This window comes from Carcharhinus amblyrhynchos, chromosome 8 (genome assembly GCF_965287045.1).
Source record: "Carcharhinus amblyrhynchos chromosome 8, sCarAmb.v2.hapA, whole genome shotgun sequence".
NCBI lineage: Eukaryota > Metazoa > Chordata > Chondrichthyes > Carcharhiniformes > Carcharhinidae > Carcharhinus > Carcharhinus amblyrhynchos.
In genome coordinates this window covers 28,885,622-28,908,078 of record NC_137331.1, presented here as the reverse complement: position 1 = coordinate 28,908,078, position 22,457 = coordinate 28,885,622, and the positions used below count along the sequence as shown (strand labels likewise).

Genomic DNA, 22,457 nt, shown 5'->3' with positions numbered 1-22,457 from the left:
CTACCACTAGCTCCCCTTTCTCATCCTCTAAAGGACCAACGTTCACCCTAGCCAGCCTCTTCCTTTTTATATATTTATAAAAACTCTTGCTATCCTTTTTTATATTAAGTGCTAGCCCAGCCTCATAGCTTCTTCTACCCTCCTTTATCAACTTCTTTGTCAATCTTTGTTGACATTTAAACCTTTCCCAATCCTCTTCTCGCCCACTACTCTTAGCTACTCTAAATTCCTCCGCTTTTAATTTAACACTTTCCTTCACCTCCTTCGTTATCCACGGCTTATTACCTCTCTTCCTACGGTCCTTTTTAACCATCGGAATAAATTTCTGCTGAGCACCAAGAAAGATCTCCTTAAAGATCCTCCACTGCTCCTCACTCCATTTAGAGAGGGGAGTGCTGCTCAGACAGAGTGAGAGGGCACCACAAGATGGAGGCACTCACCTAATGATGGATACAGAATCCTTTAAGTATTGGGAAATAACATCTTGGAGGTTAGTCTGTAATGGCATGATCTTCAAATGACTGCATTTTTCTGCACAGGTGCTGCATAAAATCTTCTTTAAACAGGAACATGCAAACTCAAATTATGGTCTCAGACCTCCTGCTTTGTTCTAATGAGGAGGAGAGTTGCAAACATGGTAGGGGTAGAATTCACCTCCAGCAAATTGCCATTGTGCTATGAAAATGCTGGTTACATGCTATCTCATTGGCTTTCACTGGCATTCCACTGCTGCCAGGCCTGTCCAATGTCTTTGATTGGCTTAATAAACCAGTACCTGCGACACCAAACCCAACCTTGGGAAAAGTGGCCAGAGACAGGAACACATCGGGGAGCCAGTCTGATGCTTCTATTTCAGAATCTCCGGGCCTCCTTCTGATTCCATGAGAAAATTCCTGCCTTTGTTTCCTGTAACCCTACAGCAGATCTGTAATGACTTCAATCAGACCAACAGATTAGCCTATTGGAATATGAACTCCCTGACTGGCCCATCAATTGGATCCTTAATCAGAGAGTTCATACTGCAATAGGCCAACTTCAATGGCCTGACTGAAGTCATTACAAGTTCACGCCTTCAAACTGTGGAAACTGGTAAAGAAACAAAGCTAACGCCGTAACATTTAATTGATAACAATGATACATTTAAAGGATAGCCAAGGCTTGTAAGCATTCCATAATTCCATATCCTTGGAATTAACTGTGAGATTTATGTACAGCCACAGAATTGCTATCCTAACGTGTACCTTGTTCGAAGAATGTCTTCTCTTAGGGTTAGGGATTCTCACTATACGAAATTGAGCAATTGGCTTAGCATGATTGCCTGGTATTAGACACGAAAGCATGATATCTCACCATACTGAGTTCCTGCCCGAGTCCAAGACTACAGACATCTTCTTCGTAAGCGGCAGACATAGATGCACCTCATAAAAAAGAATTTGGAAATATCCGGAAATGATAGGGGGACCCCATGGAAAATTTCAGGCACAGTAAGAAGTCTGACAACACCAGGTTCAAGTCCAACTGATTTATCTGGTAGTAAACTCACAAGCTTTCGAGGTTTACCTCTGTCAGGTGAATGACTCATTCATTCATTCACCTGACGAAGAGGTAAACCTCGAATGCTTGTGAATTTACTACCAAATAAATCGGTTGGACTTAAACCTGGTGTTGTCAGACTTCTTACTGTGTTTACCCCAGTCCAGCTCGACAGACTGATGGGACTGATTGTGGACAAGTCCCCAGGACCAGATGGAATGCATCCGAGGGTTCTGAAAGAAATGGCGGAGGTGATAGTGGATGCCTTTACAAACATCACTGGATTCCGGGGAAGTGCCGGAAGATTGGAAAGCGGCTAATGTTACGCTGTTGTTTAAGAAGGGTGCCAGGCAAAAGGCGGGGAATTATAGGCCGGTTAGTTTAACGTCTATTGTCGGTAAAATGTTACAATCTGTCATCAAGGAGGAAATAGCGAGGCATCTTGAGGGGAATTGCTTGATAGACCAGATGCAGCACGGTTTCGTTAAGGGGAAGTCGTGTCTGACAAATTTATTGGAGTTCTATGAGGATGTGTCTAGGGCGGTGGATAGAGGAGAGCCGGTGGATGTGGTCTTTCTGGATTTTCAGAAGGCGTTCGACAAGGTACCTCACAAGAGGTTACTGCAGAAGGTAAGGGGGCATGGAGTTGGGGGTAGGGTGTTAGCGTGGATAGAGGATTGGTTGTCAAATGGGAGGCAGAGAGTGGGGGTTAATGGGTGCTATTCGGATTGGCGGTTGGTGACTAGTGGAGTGCACCAGGGGTCGGTGCTGGGGCCTCAGCTATTTACCATTTATATAGATGATCTGGAGGAGGGAATCGAGTGTATGGTGTCGAAATTTGCTGATGACACCAAGATTGGTGGAACGGCAAATTGCGCGGAGGGTGTGGAGAGTCTGCAGAAGGATCTAGATAAGCTGGGCTAATGGGCCGGAAATAGCAAATGGAATTTAATGTTGGCAAGTGCGAGTGGTCCACTTTGGTAGGAATAATGGTAGGAAAGACTGTTGCTTACGTGGCGATAAACTGCAGCAGGCGACAGTGCAGAGGGACCTCGGGGTCCTTGTGCATGAGTCGCAAAAACCCAGCCTGCAGGTGCAGCAGGTGGTCAGGAAGGTGAATGGGGTGCTGGCCTTCATAGCAAGGGGGATTGAATATAAAAGTAGGGAGGTCTTGCTGCAGCTGTATAGGGCATTGGTGAGGCCGCAGCTGGAGTACTGTGTGTAGTTTTGGGCGCCGTACTTACGCAAGGATATTTTGGCCTTGGAGGGAGTGCAGAGGAGGTTTACTAGGCTGATACCAGAGTTGAGGGGGTTGAGCTATGAAGAGAGGCTGAATAAACTAGGCTTGTACTCGTTAGAGTTTAGAAGAATGAGGGGAGATCCCATTGAGACATATAAGACGATGAATGGGATGGATAGGATAGAGGTGGAGAGACTCTTCCCGCTCAGAAAGGATAGTAGGACGAGGGGGCACAGCCTCAAGATAAAGGGGGGGGGCGGTTTAGAACGGAGTTGAGGAGGAACTTCTTCACTCAAAGGGTGGTGAATCTCTGGAATTCTCTGCCCGTTGAGGTGGTGGAGGCTGCCTCGCTAAATATTTTTAAGACGCGGGTTGATGGGTTTTTGATAAGCGAGGGGATTAAGGGTTATGGGGAGAGGGCGGGAATGTGGAACTGAGCCACGACAGATCAGCCATGATCTTATTGAATGGCAGGGCAGGCTTGAAGGGCTAGATGGCCTACTCCTGCTCCTATTTCTTAACGCGGCATCTCCACATCAGAATTTCAGGCATGCAGGACAGAGCTCCTCAGATATAGCTACACTGACTCGGAGGGCTCGATAACTTGAAGGGGTGTCTTACGGCTACCTAATGCTGCCCTGTCAAAAGTTTTATTTAAAGTTAGGTTTTAATGGCAGTTTAATCTGTGGAAAAGCATTATGTTGCATCTAATAGCATTTTCTGAATCAAATTTAGTTTTAAACTTTGCTTTCCTCTGTAAGGAAGTTTGTGGTGAAAGTGCTTTTCTTTATAAAATATAACATATATTTATGTACACACAATAATGGCCAGTTATGCTTAATTTTAACTATAGTTGAGTAAACCTTTATTTTTATAATGCATTTTTCAATAAAGAGCCATTAAATTTTCTAAACATAAAAATAAGTTTATTAATGTGATTCAGAAATTGGGTAGAGATTGACCCCAAGATTCTACTGTATTCTAGAGGCCCTGATGAAGGCAACTCAGTAAGTAACTGGCAAGCACCACTGGAAGGGCAAACCGGCCCTGCACCTGGACTGTACCTCAGCCCTTCAGTGTTTGTGGTGCTGGGCTATGCACAAACACAGGTGCTCCCTCGGTGCTCAAGCTCATTTGAAAAGGCGTCACAAAGAATGGGCAGGGTGTTGCCAGCCTAAGAACCACACTTCCCAGGCAATTGTACCATAGAGTTGAATGCAAAAAAAACCTCACATGACTGCGTTCCTTCTGCTCGATCAACAAACCTGCAGATGGCATTTTCTAAAACTGGCCACAAGGAAGAACACTCAACCGCAAGGTTTTGGGAAATGAAATCCCCACCTCAGGAAGCAATAAGTGTCCATGCCTTTGATTGGCTTAATAAACTAATACCTGAGGCAACCAGGCCCACAGGACTCCACAGCAGTGGTGATGACAGAACAACGGCAGAGTGCTTTTATATGAGCCAGACACCAGTACTCATGCTCAAATCCCACCATGACGGAATTTAAATTTAATGAATAAATCTCAAATAAAAAGCAAGCCTCAGGAATAATGATCATAAAAAAACTATTGATTCTCATTAAAAACTTGTCTGGTTCACTCATGTTTCAGGGATGGAGATGCCTTTACCCAGTCTAGTCCAGGCATGACTCCAGACTCACAACAATGTGCTTGATTCTCAATTACCCTCTGAAAACATCTCAGTTATATTAATCTGTTGAGCAAAGTTGAGTGAGGATCATCTTGCATCGACTAAGGCACTGGAAAGGACCAAAGTACACCTGTCTAACTGACCTTGCAATGTGCTAATATCAGGGAACTTGCTTCAAAAACGGGACAGCTGACCCACAGAAAAATCACTCAACAGTCTAACATAGTCTCCTACTCAACAATTCATATGTCATGGCCAATGTCCTAGACTTCATTCATCACCATCCCCATCACTATCCTGTCCCATTGGCAACCCACCAGAAGTGGGCACAGAGGCACATAATTAGAAGGGAGTTGCCCTGGGAGTTTTCAACATTGGCTTTGGACCCCATGATATCTCATGGCATCAGAACAAAAATGGGCAAGGAATCCTGCTGATCAACTATAACCACCCTCAACTGTTGAATCAGGGTTCCTCCATGTTGAACACAGCTTGGACAAAACAAGAGTACAGAATGTCGTTGAGATGGGAAACCTCAACATCCATCAGCAAGATTGCTTGGGCAGCATCACCACTGCATAACACGTGCTGTGGGGCGCATGGTGGCAACTGTCTGTGAGGAGTTTGCATGTTCTCCCCACATTTGCATGGGTTTCCCCTGGGTGCTCCAGTTTCCTCCCACAATCCAAAGATGTATTTTAAGTGGATTGGTCATGCTCAATTACCTCTTAGTGTCCAAAGATGTGCAATTAGGTGGATTAGCTATGATAAACGTGTGGAATTACAGGGATAGGGTAGTGGAGAGGGCCTGAGTCTTTTAAAAGACTTTTTCTGGATGAGTATATGGGATCTAATGGCATTGGAAGTTACAGATAGTTCTATGGCTTGGTAGGTATAGATGTGATCGGCGCAACTTGTGGGCCGAAGGGCCTGTTTGTGCTGTAGTGTTCTATGTTCTATGAGTAAGGTGCTCTGTCAGAGAGTCGATGCAGATTCAATGGGCTGAATGGACTCCTTCTGCACTGTAGGAATTCTATGAAATATGCACCTTAGCTCTCTAAATTAAGGTCTTCTGGAGTCTGAGGTATGGATTAAATATCCATTTATCCAAAGTTAACTTTTTTTTAAATTTGGAAAATGGTTACCAAATATACATTAATCAAACACGTGGGACACCTGACTGGGCCTGCACTATCAGCAATAGGAAATAAATAACCAATAAAAGATATTTAAAACATATTTAGCTATCTAGTACATGATTGATTGGTTAGTGATTGTGTAAATAAACAAAGATCTAATTAATGGAAGTTAAACAGCACAGCTGTTTACAGTCACAGGGGTTCAATAGGGATCCTAAATAAGAAAAGGAACAAACATTGTTAAACAAATCAAGTGAACTTTAAACCCTTTCAGATAAACTCAATGTGATCTGAAAACTAAGTAGGGCAGAAATCTTCCTTTAAATACACAATCCAGCGAGTATTCTAATTAATTCACCTTTCTGAGAAATAAAATGAGATGCTTTCTCTCCTGTTCGTTACCACTATAATTCCTATGTTCTTATTTAGCTTTGAAATATGACAAGTTTTTTTGTTTTTAAAAGTCTGTTGGTAAGCTGCCAAGACAGACTTTCATTGTCATCACGGACTCCCGCAAATGATAATGCATTGAAAATATGATTTTCGCATGAATTAATGATACTGGATGATGATTCGTCCTCTCACAAATTTTAAAAATATTCTGTCCTCATCAATGTCCTGGGGGTTGCCATTGACCAGAAACTGACCTGGACTAGCCACATATATACTGTGGCCACCATAGCAGATCAAAGGCTAGGAATCCTGCAGCAGGTAACTCATCTCCTGACTCCCCAAAGCCTGTCCACCAATTACAAAGCACAAATCAGGAGTGTAATGGAATACTTTCTACTTGCCTGGATGAGTGCAGCTCCAACAACACTCAAGAAGCTTAACACGATTCAGGACAAAGCAGCCTGCACAATCATTCACTCCCTCCACCACTGACAAACAGAAACAGCCATGTGCACCATCTACAAGATGCACTGCAGGTTCCTGAGGCAGCACCTTCCAAACCCATGACTACAAACATTTAGATGAACAAGAGCAGCAGGTACCTGAGAACACCACTACCTCCAAGTCACTCACCATCCTGACTTGGAAATATTTTGCCATTCCTTCACTGTCGCTAGATCAAAACCCTGGAGCTCCCTCTCTAACAGCACTGTGGGTGCAGCTACACCTAAGGGACTGCAGCAGTTCAAGAACGCAGCTCACTATCACCTTCTCAATGGCAATTAGGGATGGGCAATAAATGCTGGCCGAGCCAGCAACATCTATATTCCATAAATGAATTTGAAAAATTACATTCCCATGATTGTGTTGTTATCAACATCATTTGTTTTTACACAAGATGTTGGGAATGCTCATTACATAGCACAACATTGCCACATTTTTTCTAGAACTAAGGCCAGAAATGTCCTGGCTTTCAGCATTTCCAAGTAATAAAGATATTGAAACTTTTTCTCCTACTCCCACATCCCAAACAATGAGAGATTCAATTAATTTTAAAGTGCTACACACAGGAAGGGGAAATGAGCAATGCAAATACTTCCCAGATGGCATCAGAATTAGTTTAGCATAGAAATGAATGAGATTCAAGAATCTTAATTCGTTCAATATGAAATGTCTACAACCCATGCAAAGCGGCAATCAATGAAGCTAATGGAATATTGAACTGCATGGGCAAGGAATAGAATATAACGTGAGGAAATCATAATCAAACTGTGCAGCACTCTGGGCAGACCACAGCTCGAGTACTTTGCTCAGGTCTGGTCACCGAGAATCAAGCTCAAAGCTCAGCAGCTGGAAGCAGCACACAGAAAGCGCGCATCGCTGATGGTCACTATCACAGGAATGTTTGCCATTTTCTTGCATATTAAACACATGGCAATGTGTTTAATATGGCAATCTACCAGAAGATACAAAGAACAAAGAACAAAAACAGCCCGGGAAACAGGCCCTTCAGCCCAACGAGCCCGCGCCACCATCTTAACACCACCAGCCCCCCCTCCACCCATGACCCTTGTCTAATGTTTTATGGCCATCCACATTGAGGGAAACTAATTTAGGGACAATTTATTACTGCCAATCAGCCTAACAGCACATCTTTGGGGTGTGGGAGGAAACCAGAGCACGCGGAGAAAACCCACGCAAGCACGGGGAGAATGCGCAAAGTCCCACAGACACTGGCCCAAATCCATGTGTCTGTACAGCAATCAGTGATAGCCACTGAGCTGTCGTCTTGCCCAGTATCTGGTCCAGTTTAGGCACACACTAACGACTTGAAGCACTAGGCCAATCTCGAACAACCAAGAGCAGCCCAAGTACGACCCATCGCGTGTATGCGATGAACAAGTATAAGATGTAAAGAACAAAATACACTTGCCTTTCTCAACATTTCACAATGTTCCGCAGCTAATGAAGCACATATGAAGTGTGGTCACTTTTCCAATGCTGAGAAATGTAATTCACACCTAGAAAGGTTATAGAATCTGAAAAACTTACAGCACACAAGGAGGTCATTTAACCCCCTCTGTACCTGTGACGGCTGACGCACAGCCAACCAGCCTAATCCCACTTTCCAGCTCCTGACCTGCAGCCCTGTAGGTTACAGCATTTCGAGTGCACAACCAACACATTTTCTGAGGATTTCTGCCTCTTTTCAAGCAGTGAGTTCCAGGTCTCCATCACCCTTTGGGTGAAAATTTTCCTCTCTAAACCCTCTAGCCAAAATTGATATCCTCTGGTTTTGGACCCTCAGCCAAGGGTCCTCCTATCCACCCTATCTAGGCCACTCATAATTTTACAAACTTCATTGAGCTCTCCTCTCAATCTCCGTGGTTCCAAAGAAAACAACACTAATCTATCCAATCTTTCCTTAAACAGCAACGAGATATATGACAAGAAAATGTTTTACCAATATTGGTTGATGGAATAACATTGGCTGAACAAGAGAACACTCCTGGACTTCTCCAAGTAGTTCCATGTCCTATTGGAGAGGTAGACTGTGGTAAATTGGTTAGTGCAGACCTCTCTGCGATCCACACCCAGCAGACCACTTACATGTTCCTCCAAATCGTTTTTATATATTACAAACAACAGAGATCCCAGCATTGATCCTTGTGGAACAGACCTCCAGTCAGAAAAGTACCCTTCCACTGCTACCCTCTGCTTTCTGTGCCCAAGCCAGTTTTGTATCCATCTTACCAGGTCTCGTCGGATCCCACATGACTTCAGCCTCTGTATCATGAGGAACCTTATCGAAGGTTTTACTCAAGTCCACATTAACACGTATGCACGCACCCACTCACACACTAATTATTTTTCTTACTCTTTTTAAACTTAACAATTTATTGCTATGACATTGCTGTACTTTTGCTCAGCAATTGTTTCTTTCTCCAAAAACTCAACTCTTTTTAAAAAAATTCAGTTAATTTTTGTCCCAAACTGCGAGTGCGATTCTTCCAGGCTGCTACGCTCCACTGTCAGGAGACTCAAGCAGAGGCCATGTTGCAGGCTTCTCAGAGTCTCCGGCCATCGGATTTACAGCACCGTCAGCTCCACGCCAGAAATAGGCACGGAGCTGTATAATGTATTCAAATACTGAAGTCTCGGGCCTACTGGAATCCCCTCTCCCACCAGGAGTGGTTCCCTTCAGTGGGTTTACAATAGCTTCCCACTAGTGGGGAGTTGACAGCCCGACCCCGCTGGAGTGATGGTGGGGCCATGGAGGACCCTCAGGAGGTTGGGGTAAGGGATCCCCTGGGCATTGCCAGCATGGCAGTGCTAGCCTGGCCCCCGGCACTGCATAAGGCACAAGGTGGCACTGCCTACTGGGCAATCGGTAAGTGTGGGGGTCCCACTGCCATTCTGCATGTAGCAGTGACAGAGAGGGGCCAGCGACCAGGGTTGCTGATTTGAGAGGGTTGGGAGGCTGGGAGGGTTGGGAGATTTGAGAGGCTGATTTGAGGGGGGCATCGAGGTTGGCCCACGATCGGCGCCTTGGGGGTGTCTGCATGCCAGCAATATCAAGGGTCATGGAGCTGGCCAGCCATTGAGCTGGCCAGCGATCGGGATGTCAGCAGTGCGGGGCAGTGCTGATTTCAGTGCAGGCGCAGTGGCCTGCTCGGCTGCCAGCCTCTCCAGCAGGAATAGACCCTGCTCACAGATTTTAAATTAGATTTACACTAGTGCACTCTGCAGTGCATACAGTATGGGAGATTCATTTTGAAAATCTCACTGAAAGAAACCAGTAGGATTTACTACAGTTCTTATGTGAGTTTGACACTTGGAATTTTTTGGGAGAATCCCACCCCTCGTGTTTCTGAAATTTGCTCATTTGGTCCCTGGAATGACAAACATATGCAAATATCAACCTCACCACCCCCTCCCCCAACTGAGCCTCGTTTCGTGCCCCTCTCAATAGATGGCACCTGACTTAGTGCTGAATGCTCCCAGCTGAGGCATGAGATTGCAGTGAGCCCCAATAATGGATCAGCGGAACAGTCAGTGCAGAGAACCTCAGGTAACTGTTGACGGGAGTTGAAGCAGCGCCCACTTTTTCTAGGCCCTGTGTTTTTTCACAAATCAAAATGCCCATCTTATGCATGCCACAAATGGGATGATGCAAAACTAAAAATGTACTAGAGGCTACACAGAACGCCCAGCTCCTATGTCATTCCTTGAACAATTATATTTAGATTAATATCCAAAACCAAATTTCCATCACCTGCCTCATCACAGATCAAAGACTCTGCTACATTCTTGTCAGCAGTAGGACTACATCCTATAGCACAATAAAGCAGTTGCAATTGCTAAAACAGATTGAGCAAATATATAAAAATTACTGATGGAAGAAAGAAAACCGTAATTGACAGAACCCCAAGAAGGAAATTTGCTCTGCAACATCTGTCTGGTCTCTGCGCACTCCTGTCCGGAATGAATGTTGACAAGGATTAATTCAAAACCCAAAACTTAATGAAGAATTTACCACCGAGCAAGAACTCATCAACAGTGGAACAGGAGAAAATCTCCATAGATATTTTATTCTGAGAATAAGTCGGCACCTTAGTCACTGTTCCTCCTGAGCAATAAGCATGGGCCTTCCAATACAATAGTTTAACAAGATGTTATGTTGGAGCATTAGGAACAGCATTTACATACAATTCAAAAATGCTGCTCAGAGCAAATAAACTTCACTGCAACTGGACAATTTAATCAGATCCACTAAAAAAAATTGGCTATTAGCATAACTGGATTTTCACAGTAACTTCATTGCAGTGTTAATGTAAGCCTACCTGTAACTAATAAATAAACTTTTAGTATGGCTTAAAAAGTTCAACCACATGGCTCTAGAAAGTTTACAAAACAAATCAGTTAAGTCATTGCACCAAAAAAAATTCTTAGGTACATGCAGGGTTAACTGATCCTGACTGTACAGTTGCATGACGGTGGGTTGGGTTGGACTTCAGAATTGTAGCTCCTTAATCCTACCTCATTGTTACAAGTGAAGTGGGGGGCGGGGGGTGGTGGGTTTGTGTGTGTGTGTGTGTGTGTGTGTGTGTGTGTGTGTGTGTGTGTGTGTGTGTGTGTGTGTGTGTGTGTGTGTGTGTGTGTGTGTGTGTGTGTGTGTGACTCCAATACAAGTTTAAACTGATACGTTCATGCAAATGTTTTGGACTGATGAAGTCATGTTGGACTGAGTCATGTCATAATATGAAGCAGCTTGTTGAAACATGTAGTTGGAAGCACACATCTCTGGCATGTAGAGACATAGGTGGCATCTTGCAAACAATATGGTTCAAGTAGAATGAGGCACCCCAGTATTTTTCCCTTTTCTTTCCTCCTCCATCGACAGCTGTGACATATTTTGGAAAACAGTACAAAGTGTCAAAAGGTACTCTTCATGTGTAGCCCAAAGTAGCAAGCGTCAATAGCAGGATGAGGAGGGAGTCAAATGTGAAGTGGGGTGAGGAGGGAGTCAAATGTGAAGTGGGGTGGGGAGGGGAGGGGGGGGTGAGGTGGGGGGGTGAAATCACAATTAAAGCCCCTAAGAATAATATCTGCATTATACTGGAGCCTATGTTGACATATCTTAAACCCAAGGTTAACTAACAGTACATATCAGAGGTCAAAGGGATACTGTTCCAACCTGTATGACAAATTACTTCTCTGGTAATTCTGTGGTACAAAGTCGGTCTTTAAAACAGGCAACATAACACTAAGAGCGTAAAAACTACTTAAAATTAAAAGAAGAGCAGAGAAAGAAAAAGATATGGTATGGGAAGTGGGCAGGAGATTTCCAGAATATCGTATAAATTATTATTCAGCCATTAAGCTGTCCAACACTTGAAATCAAGCACTAATTATCATTCAACTCTCGAGAATGAAGATGAAGTAAGTTCTCAAAATTAGGACACAGTTGAAAGGTTTTTACTTTTACTGCCACAGATTGTACTCTCTGATCGTTACAAACCCACAACAATAAGCTGCTCTGCTGCTCTCAGAGTAAATTAACTGCGAGGTGGGGCATGTGCCATAAAGATCAAGCTTCCTTTCAACCTTCCGCTAACCACCCTCCTCCAGTTTCTGACAATTTGTGCGCCTGAACTGTCAGCATTCCCAATTGTAAAGGAATAACTTACTGTCTATTAGAGTGACAACAAGGTGGATTTTATAGTGGATAAAAGTATTAAAAACAGCATCAAGACATTTAAATTGGAAAGTGGGGAGTAGAGCAGGTATGAGGCTAAGAATCCTGCAGTTGTTAGCCACCTCCAGATTCTCCAAAGATCTGTCCACTATCTCCAAGACAAAAGTCAGGAGTCTGATGGAAAATACTCAATTTGCTTGGAGTACAGCTCTAACAGCACTCAAGAAGCTCAACACTATCTAGGATAGAGCAGCCTGCTTGATTGGCACCCCTTCTACAAATATTTACTACCTTCACTACCAATGAACAATGGCAGCAGTGTGTACCATCGACAAGATGCACTATAGGAGCTCTCGGAGGCTCCTGAGATAGCACTTTCCAAACTCACAACCACTACCATCAATAAGGACAAAGGCAGCAGATACATGGGAACACACCACGTGGAAATGCGCCTCGAAGTCACACCTTCCTGACTTGGAAATATATTGCTGTTTCTTCACTGTCGCTGGGTCAACATTCTAGAACTCTCTCCTTCGCAGAACTGTGGGCATAGCTACACCACATGGCCTGTAGCTGATCAGGAAGGCACCATCACCTTCTCAAAGGCAATAAGCAATGGGCAATAAATCCTTGTCTAGCCAGCGATGCCCTCACCAAGAATGAATTTAAATGAACAGTAACACTGCTTCCTCTACCTTTGTTCGTGTCTGGACTGCTATCAACAACAGCAATCCAAGTGACAGCAATGCGAGTAGATAATAGCACAGGACCTATCTACCCTGCCTCATCCATCCACAGAACTGGCTTACCTTTGTTTCAAGTCTGAAATTAAAGTTCTATTCATTTAAAGTGACAAGAGGGTTGATTCTGGGGAAAAAAACCTGATCAACATTTGATACTATGTGTGACATGCGAGGGTCTACTCTATGCCATACGTCCTGTGGACAAGTCCTGATAGTAATAATGCACCTTCTCAGTGTGAGAAAAATGTATGAGCATTTATTCTGCTCATTATAATGCGCCAATCATCACTTGGTAAAACTCATAAAGAAACCTTGTGTTGCGATGTAAGAGTCCTATAGCATCAGTCAGTCATACATTCATTTATGAATAGCATGAGATCCCACACTTTTCTGAATGTTTAAACTTGGCACAGACTTCTTTTAAAGGACAGATGGAACATTTTTTGGAAATCTTTGATTGAAAATGAAGTGTTACTGGTTGATCGCTCATGCTGTTCCACTAGATGAGTTTCAGTATATGTCCATTCGCTTACATCTTTGTAGTGCTGATTTTACGAACATAATTGGGAATAGGAGGAGGCCAATCTGCCCCTCAGGCCTGCTCCCGTCATTCAATAACTTCATGGCACATCTGATTGTTATCTTAGCCATGCCCTGTATGAAGTCTGATGGTCGGCCCCTACCAGCCACACCCCTCTCTACTGAAATTAGGCCTTCTCCACATGGCATGACCAAACTGCTGTCCGCATATGCATGGCAGCTGACTCCACTGGCCCAAATTTAACCCATTCAAAACCCATTCACTCACATCAAGCTCAAATTGTGCACCATGAATGTGGCTAACACCATCTGACAGCATCTAGATCAGAAACAGCACACAACCAACTATAGATCCTTGCGGAGTTCAAAGGTACTGACACAATGGGCATGGTGGCACAGTGGTTGGCACTGCTGCCTCACAGTGCCAGGAATCCAGGGTCAATTCTAGCCTTGGGTCACTGTCTGTGTGGAGTTTGCACGTTCTCCAAGTCTGCGTGGGTTTCCCCTGCATGTGCCATGGTTTCCTCCCACAGTCCAAAAGATGTGCAGGTTAGGTTGATTGGCCACGCTGAAATTGCCCCTTAGTTTCAGATGGATAAGCAGGGTAAATAAGTGGGGTTACGGGGATAGGGCCTGGGTGGGATTGTTGCTGCTGCAGGTTTGATGGGATGAATGCCTCCTTCTGCACTATAGGGATTTGATTCTATGATTCTAAACATGGCCATACCAAAATGATCAACATCTCCAGAATAATTTATTTTAATGTATTGATTGTAATCATGTTTTTCAGTAGAATTCATGAATTTGATGCAGTGGCAGAGCGTAGCTGTAATGCTAACTAACAGTCAAATTCTTGATGGAGGAATTTATTTACTAAGATTCAATCAAATTAATCCCAATAAAGCAACATCAAACTTACACAAGAGGAGATCAAGTGAGGCCCTTTCTGCTTGCTCAGATGAAATGAGAAGGTTCTTTTAACACCAAAAAAATTGAAGAAAGGTAAAAAATCATCCAGATAAAAAGCAGAACCTGCTCCCAAAACTATAAACAATAAGCAATTTATTAGCCTGTTTTGGAATCAACAAACATCTCACACCCATCACATTGGAAAGTCCCCAATAATTCTCTGGCCATGAGAAGATCAGAGAAAGGTAAAATACAGAAACATCAGCAGCTGGAAACAGAAGGCAACAAAGTCATCAGAATCAGCTTATAAAAACATACAATGCGTTGGATTTTATTGGCTGGTCACCACCCCAGTTAAAATGGCAGAAGAAGAGCCAGTTCATGATCCTGATGGCATTTCCATAGCTTTGTAATACTGGGAGTAGCATTAACTGCTTTAAGGCAAGACTTCCACCCCTTTCTCAGGAGGAAATCCCACCGTTAAAAAGCTGCCATCGGTCAATCAGATGGCTGGCGGCTCTTATCCCTGGCAGCATCAGCCAGGAGCTATGGCCACCACTGGAAATGCTGAGGAGCTCTGCTAGTACAGGCTTGGGGGTCTTAGTGAGGGTTGTAAGCAGGACCTAGAGGCAGTGGGCTTCACTCTGTTGGGACCAGGGGACCTGCAAAGGAGGTCCCATCATTATTCCCCTGCCTGACAGTAGCACTCATAGCTAAAGCTGTCATGATTCCCAATGGCCTCAGGTAAAATACCAGTGGGAGTAGGATGAAGCCTTAAGCGACCATTGCTTGGCCATTTATGAGCCTCAACTGGCCCAAGGATGAGCCAGGTGCCTATCCTGATCATTCTGCAAAATTTCAGTCAGGTCAGAGGAACAGGCAGATGGGTGGTGGAAAGACACTTTTGTATTTTAGGTGTGAAGTAATGCACTTTATTTAGTCACACGTGGTCTCACTTCATCAAGTGCTTTCTCAGCCTTCAAAGAAATTGGAGAAGCACGCGTGAGAAAGGCACAAATATACAATTCAGTTTACACAGTTATACAACTGTCATATCTTCGGTAATCCTACTGTAGTTAGGATTTTAGACAGAATGGGAACATCCTTAAACAGAAGCCCCTCAGACCATTAACGGAGTGACAAGCAAAGTTGCACCTCAGGAAACATGTAATGTAAGACTCCAAATTCGCAAAACCTACATACTTATTTTTTTCCCTCTACTGACTTGGAAGCAACTCATTATGTTCAGATGTATAGAACAATAAATTGTGACATTTTGTGGATTAGGTGCCATGGAAATTATGTCAAGCAAATAATTCGAAGAACATAAAAATTTTTGAAAAATGACCCCACTAGGGCTCTTCTGGATAATTATACTTCCCAGTGTGATGATTTGATTTGATTTATTATTGTCATATGTATTAGTATACAGTGAAAAGTATTGTTTCTTGCTTGCTATGCAGACAAAGCATACCATTCATAGAGAAGGAAAGAACAGAGTGTAGTATTACAGTCATAGCTAGGGTGTTGAGAAAGATCAAATTAGTGCGAGGTGGGCCCATTCAAAAGTCTGACAGCAGCAGGGAATAATCTGTTCTTGAGTTGGTTGGCACATAATCTCTGACTTTTGTATCTTTTTCCTGATGGAAGAAAGTGGAAGACAGTATGTCCAGGGTGTGTGGGGTCCTTAATTATGTTGGCTGTTTTTCCAAGGCAGCAGGAAATGTAGACAGAGTCAACGGACGGTAGGCTGGTTTGCATGCTGGATTGTGCTACATTCACACAGCTAAGCCGCTTAGAAGTTCAAGTTCAGTCCTGCATTTGACTAATATTTGGTCCGAACCAGAATAGATATTGGCTGACATCTAGCTGCAGAATTCTTAGGAAGGACTGTGGGAGAATCTCAGCTAACATAATCACCTTGACTTGATACCTCATAATTCCTGGCAGGAAGTACATAAGGGGTGTTGGGTGAGAACAATATTGCACTTGACTGACGTACACTCCAATGTTGAGCTACCCAGCAGTACACAGTCTAAGCTTACTTATGAAGCTTGCCACTGGACAACTACTCATTTCACACCCAGAAGGAGTTCACTGCCTTACTGAGCAAAAGGGAGAATACTGGCCAAAAAAATTAAATCAAACACAAAGAGATTAAAATTCATCTCAAGTGGTGGCACCAAACAGGTGGTATCAAACTGGATACTGATTAAGTATGATATTTTATGTCATTCCAGTCAATGGAATTAAATAATAGATGCCGCATGTAATGGGCAGCCAATCCAATACTCCTTATTTGGTGCCACTGTCCAAGACAAATTTCTACCCCAAATACATTGCAAAATTAATAAAAATTCCCCGCAAGACCAGCACAGATTAAAAACTTCTCTTTTAAAATATCAAAATTTTTGCATAGTAATTAACTGGTATCATTACAATTACAGAATCTTTTGCTTTAATTATGATAATAACTCTGTGATAGGCACAGGCTCCATTTGGACAGTCACTTACCAATATCGAGGACTCTCTGTTTGGCAGTGTGCTGTCGAGAATGCCAGTATTTCCAATATCTCAGTTGCTCATCACGGTTCTTATCTTCACTGAATACCACCATTATTACACTCTGGGGAAGAGGATTATTCAGGTTATATTCTTAATATCTCGCAATAAATTACAAAGCATTCAGATTTATCATTTTTCAATCCTTATAGCCTTTTGATATTTTCTCCACCAGAGCATAATTACTCCATAACTGGCTGCAGTTCCTTACCATTACCAGGGAATACACCAGAGATTTTATTCCACAATAAAACTTTCCGAAAGAAAGAAAATGTATTGCAAGAAATGAACTCACATCTTTGGACTATGGAAGGAAACCAGAGCAGCCAGAGGAAACCCATGCAAACACAGCAAGAACGTGCAAACTCCACACAGTCACACAAGGCCGGAATTGAATGCGGATCCCTGGTGCTGTGAGGCAGCACTGCTAACCATTTGCACATTCCTTCCATTCACATTTGTTTGTACTCGGTAGTTTAAGCTCTCATTATTCATATTGTAGTCCCTCAAAAAGAACCTATACCCTATCTTCAAAGTCATGTTTTGCAAACAAGCTGCCTTTTTCCTCATCACTTACAATTTGTACAGACCCTACACCCAGTTCCACTGAAACAGAGCAAGCTGTAGTTCTTACAGAAAAGAGATATAACACTGTCCTTACCATCTCATACAATCTTCAGCTAAACTCTGTGAGATGCAAGCTGAGACCTAATGTATGCTTCTGCTATTAGAGCAGCATTTAGTGTAATTAATTGTTTAGAACCATCATATCAGCAAAAAGACCATTTTCATGCAAAGCTATGTATTTATTTCAGTAAATAGCCAATAGCAGTAGGTAGGCACTTTAACAAATTTTTAACTTCTGTTATGAAGCAGAAACAAAACAAAGTGATTTCAATTCCCGTTGAATCAATCACAGAATTGCTACAATGCAGAAAGGGGCTATTCAGCCCATCAAATCTGCACCAACTCAGCATTTACTCAAGCCCACAACCCACCCACACTATCCCCTATACTCTGCACATTTACCACGGCTAATCCACCTAATCTGCATTTTGGAAAGTCTAATACAGATAGAAATATACAGTAAATGGCAGAACCCTTAAAAGTATTGATAGGCAAAGGGATCTGGCTGTACATGTACATAGGTCACTGAAAGTGGCAATACAGGTAGAGAAGGTAGTCAAGAAGGCATATGGCATGCTTGCTTTCATCGACCAGGGCATCGAGTTTAAAAATTGGCAAGTCATGTTGCAGCTTTATAGAACCTTGGTTAGGCCGCACTTGGAAGGTAGTGTTCAATTCTGGTCGCCACACTACCAGAAGGATGTGGAGGCTTTGGAGACGGTACAGAAAAGACTTACCAGGATATTACCTCATATGGAGGGCAGTAGATATGAGGAGAGGTTGGAGAAACTTGGTTTGTTCTCACTGGAACGTCGAAGGTTGAGAAGCGACCTGATAGGAGTCAACAAGATTATGAGAGGCATGGACAGAGTGGATAGTCAGGAGATTTTTCCCAGGGTGGAAGAGTCAATTACTAGAGGGCACAGGTTTAAGATGCGAGGGGCAAGGTTTAAAGGAGATGTATGAGGCAGATTTTTTTACACAGAGAGTAGAGGATGCTTGGAGCTCGTTGCCAGGTGAGGTAATGGAAGCGGGTACGGTAGTGGCTTTTAAGGTGCGTCTTGACAAATACACGAATAGAATGGGAAGAGAGAGATATGGTCCCTGGAACGATAGGGGGTTTTTGTTCAGTTGGGCGGCACGGTCAGTGCAGGCTTGGAGGGCTGAAGGGCCCGTTCCTGTGCTGTAATTTTCTTTGTTCTTTGTTCTTTGAAAAGCAACATGTCATTTAGGCATGACTGCAGCTACTCTTCAGTTTCACTGCTGGAAGGCTTCCCAGCTTATCGGTTTCACTGACGAAGCACTCCCTGCCTTGTTCTCACCTAGCTGACCCCACACTGATCAGGAAATCCATGCACAGGCTGTAAATATCAGCCTGCCAGCTTAAATCCTCAGGTAATTGGATACAGTAGGAAGTCTTATAACACCAGGTTAAAGTTCAACAGGGTTATTTGGAATCACGAGCTTTCGGAGTGCTGTTCGTTCATCAGGTGAGTCACTCTCTGGGTGTGACAGTTCCACAACAACAGGGTGAAAACTAGAATTTCAAGGTTGTACCTTTGTCTCACACACAAGCACAATTTTACCTATTGCCCCCAAGAGTGACTCACCTGATGAAGGAGCAGTGCTCCAAAAGCTCATAATTCCAAATAAATTTGTTGAACTTTAATCTGGTGTTGTGAGATTTCTCACTGCGTCCACCCTAGTCCAACACCAGCATTTCCACATTACAGGTAATTGGAGATATACATGTTTTAGTCACTGAGGGTTGTGAATCTGTGGAATTCACTGCCCCATACTGCAGTGGAGGCAGGATCAATCAAAAGATTCAAGAAAGAGTTAGATATGTTTCTAATGAAAAGCGGGATAAGAGGCAATGGGGAGCAGACAGGAAAGTAGAGTAGAGCCCAGGATATGATCAGCCATGATCATGTTAAATGATGGAGCAGGCTCAAAGGGCTGAATTGCTTACTCCCACTCCTAATTCCTATGTTCCTATGTTCTTCCTCCAGATCTGCAGGAGCCTCCTATTCATCCGAAAATCTACCCAGGTTAAATTCAGAAGACAGGATCGATGTCATGATCCAATGCCACTTTTCAAGGCATTAGCCCCCTACACCCGCAATCCCCCACTCCTTTGGCAATTAAAATTCTGCCTTGGTTGTCACGGATAGAAAATCTTCCACTTTTACATTCATCACAAAACATTCAGCCTGTTAAACAGAATAATGAATCTGCTATTGCAAATGTAAGGGAGAGAGATTAAATGTTTTCCAAAACTATGTGTGTGTACTTCGGAGGGTTTAGACTCTCTTTAACCACATTTAGAGAATTATGAGCCAATTACTCAAAAAATAATTCCCACAGGAAACCTGGGGCTTTTGAAGAGAAGAATAATTGTGAATATGACCTTTGCATTCAAGAGGGCAGAATGTTATACGGCAGGTAACTAAACAGATTCCAGAAATTCTAGACACTAAATATAATTGGAATAAATTGGAAATGTTGCCACTGGAGAAAAGGCAATTGCTGACATTTTTCACAATTCTAAAGAATATAGATAAGCCCTGCTTCATAAACCGTGTAACTGAAGCTAGGAAGGAAGAGAGGAGGAGAGGGGAAAGGTGAACAGTTTAGACTGAACATAGATGATAAGTGTGTGAAAAGGACTCCAGGGAAAGATAAATGGATCAATCAGTACATTCGAGAGTAAGGCTGATCATTTTTTAAGCAAGAGAAGCAACTGAGCAGTAGAACGATGAGCAACGGTATTTTTTAAACTGTAAAATGACCCCAGACGGACCAGTTCTATGCAGTCCTCAGCTCCAGAAATGGGCTCTTCTGCCTGGTGTTATATTCTATGGGCCCTGCTGATATGTACAGAGCTGAAGACAGAATTCCACGCCAGTGGATTTTATAGTCCCACCAAAGTCATTAGACTTTTGAACAGCTTGTTACATTTTACAGCCCACCCCATCACTATAGGGCCATAAAATTTTGTCTCTAGTTATTATGGATGCAGGTCTCCCTCTCAATGCTGTTGAGTCTGTCAATTGAATTATTTTTCTTCCTCCTCCTGCATATAACGTCAAATATCAGAGGCATAGCTCTGACAATGGGTAAATGAGACACACTGGATGGCATTTCCCCCTTCCTGCCAGCAGGATCTTCTGCTCCTGCCAAAGGCTCCCCCACACACCCCACTCCAAGGCAGGTTCCCTAATGGCATATTGGACGAGCCACACAAATTGCAGGATCAGAAGATTTCGCCAGTGGCCAATGGCAAGCTGCCTCCCCCAACAGAAAACATGCCGCAGGGTGGGGACTGGAAAATCCTGCCCTTTATCTGTCAAAGCCATTTGGTGTCTGTTAAAAACAGCTTCTGCATTAGGCAGTGCTTTTGTTTTTCAAGGTTCTGCTTAACAAGTGGAAATGAATGTCTCTTGGAATTACACTTAATTTAAATGGAAACAGTTATGTATTAAATTTTTCAATTTTTCCTAACTACTAAATTGAAAAATTATTTCACAGGCTTTAATCAAATTGTCATGAAGAGAAAAAGAGACTTTCATTTGAATTGTGGCTCTCAACCTTAGGACTCTCCAAACTGCTTTCAGAAATGTAGGAACTATGGACAGCCAACATCTACATAGCAAGGACCCATAAACATCAATAAAATCCTGACCAAGACATTTGTTTAGTGATGTTACTTGAGAGAAAAATATTAGTCAGAACACCAGGAATACCTATTCTTCAAAACAGTACAATGAGAATGCACTGCCTGGGAGGGTGGCGGAACAGGATGCCTCACATCCTTTAAGAATTACCTGGATGAGTACTTGGCATGCCTAACGTTCAAGGCTATGGGCCAAGTGCTGGCAAGTGGGATTAGGTGAGGTCAGGGCCATTCGTGTGATGCTGTAGATTCGATGGGCCAAAGGGCCTATTCTGCACTGTAGTACTTTGCGATTCTGAGATCTTTCTAAATTCAGCTGAGAAGACAGACAGAGCTTCAGTTTGACCTTTCATCAGACACTGTGGCTCAGACTTCTTCCTTACACTTGTCATGTCAGTCTAGATTCTGAGTGGGGCTCGAGTCCACAACCAGTGAAACCACTAAATTCATGTCAGCATTTAATACAGGCAGCACATTGGTTAGCACTGCTACCTCACAGCGCCAGGAACCCAGGTTCAATTCCCAGCTTGGGTGACTGTCTGTGCTGTGTCTGCACGTTCTCCCCATGTCTGCGTGAGTTTCCTACGGATGCTCTGCTTTCCTCCAAGTCCGAAGGATGTGCTGATTAGGTGCATTGGCCATGCTAAATTCTCCATCAGTGTACCCGAACAGATGACGGAGTGTGGCAACTAGGGATTTTCACAGTAACTTCATTACAGTGTTAATGTAAGCCTACTTGTGACTAATAAATAAACTAAACTAATCATTGGCTGCATCACTTAAGTATTGCTGTCCAAAATGGTATTGGAATTATGCTGCTTTGGTTCGATGCTTTTATGCAAATCACAAGCACAACCTTCTCACACAGGAACACTTATGCAAAGTTTGAAACTACAAAACAGCCATCTGGATTGGACATTCGCGGTTTAAAACCAAATTGTGCAATAATAGTAAATACCCCCTTACCTTAGTATTCACTGCCAGCACCTCTTCCCCCCAACACTCTGCAGTTTTCTCCCCTCACGTGAAAGTCTTGTAGTTCTGAAGAAGTTATTTTCAACTCAAAACATTAACTCTGCTTCTCTCTCTGTAGGCGCTGCCAGTGTTCCCAGTATTTTCTGATTGTATCACAAATACTAATCAATTTTAACCCTCCCTAACCCAAGTGTGCAAAGATCCATTTTGCAATTTCCTTCAAATGCATGAAAATTGCATTGTATCTATTGACTGGTGGTAAAAGAC

At 43.1% G+C, this 22,457-nt stretch overlaps 1 protein-coding gene across 2 annotated transcripts in view; it reads right to left on the bottom strand.

Moving 5' to 3' along the window:
- The window catches only part of grhl2b (grainyhead-like transcription factor 2b), a 102,099-nt gene that overhangs the window by 38,766 nt on the left and 40,876 nt on the right, over positions 1-22,457 (bottom strand). For both annotated transcript variants that reach the window (XM_080193811.1, XM_080193812.1), the window contains exon 7: positions 16,865-16,976. In XM_080193811.1, coding sequence (XP_080049937.1) covers positions 16,865-16,976 — 112 coding nt within the window. The remainder of the gene's footprint in view (positions 1-16,864; positions 16,977-22,457) is intronic.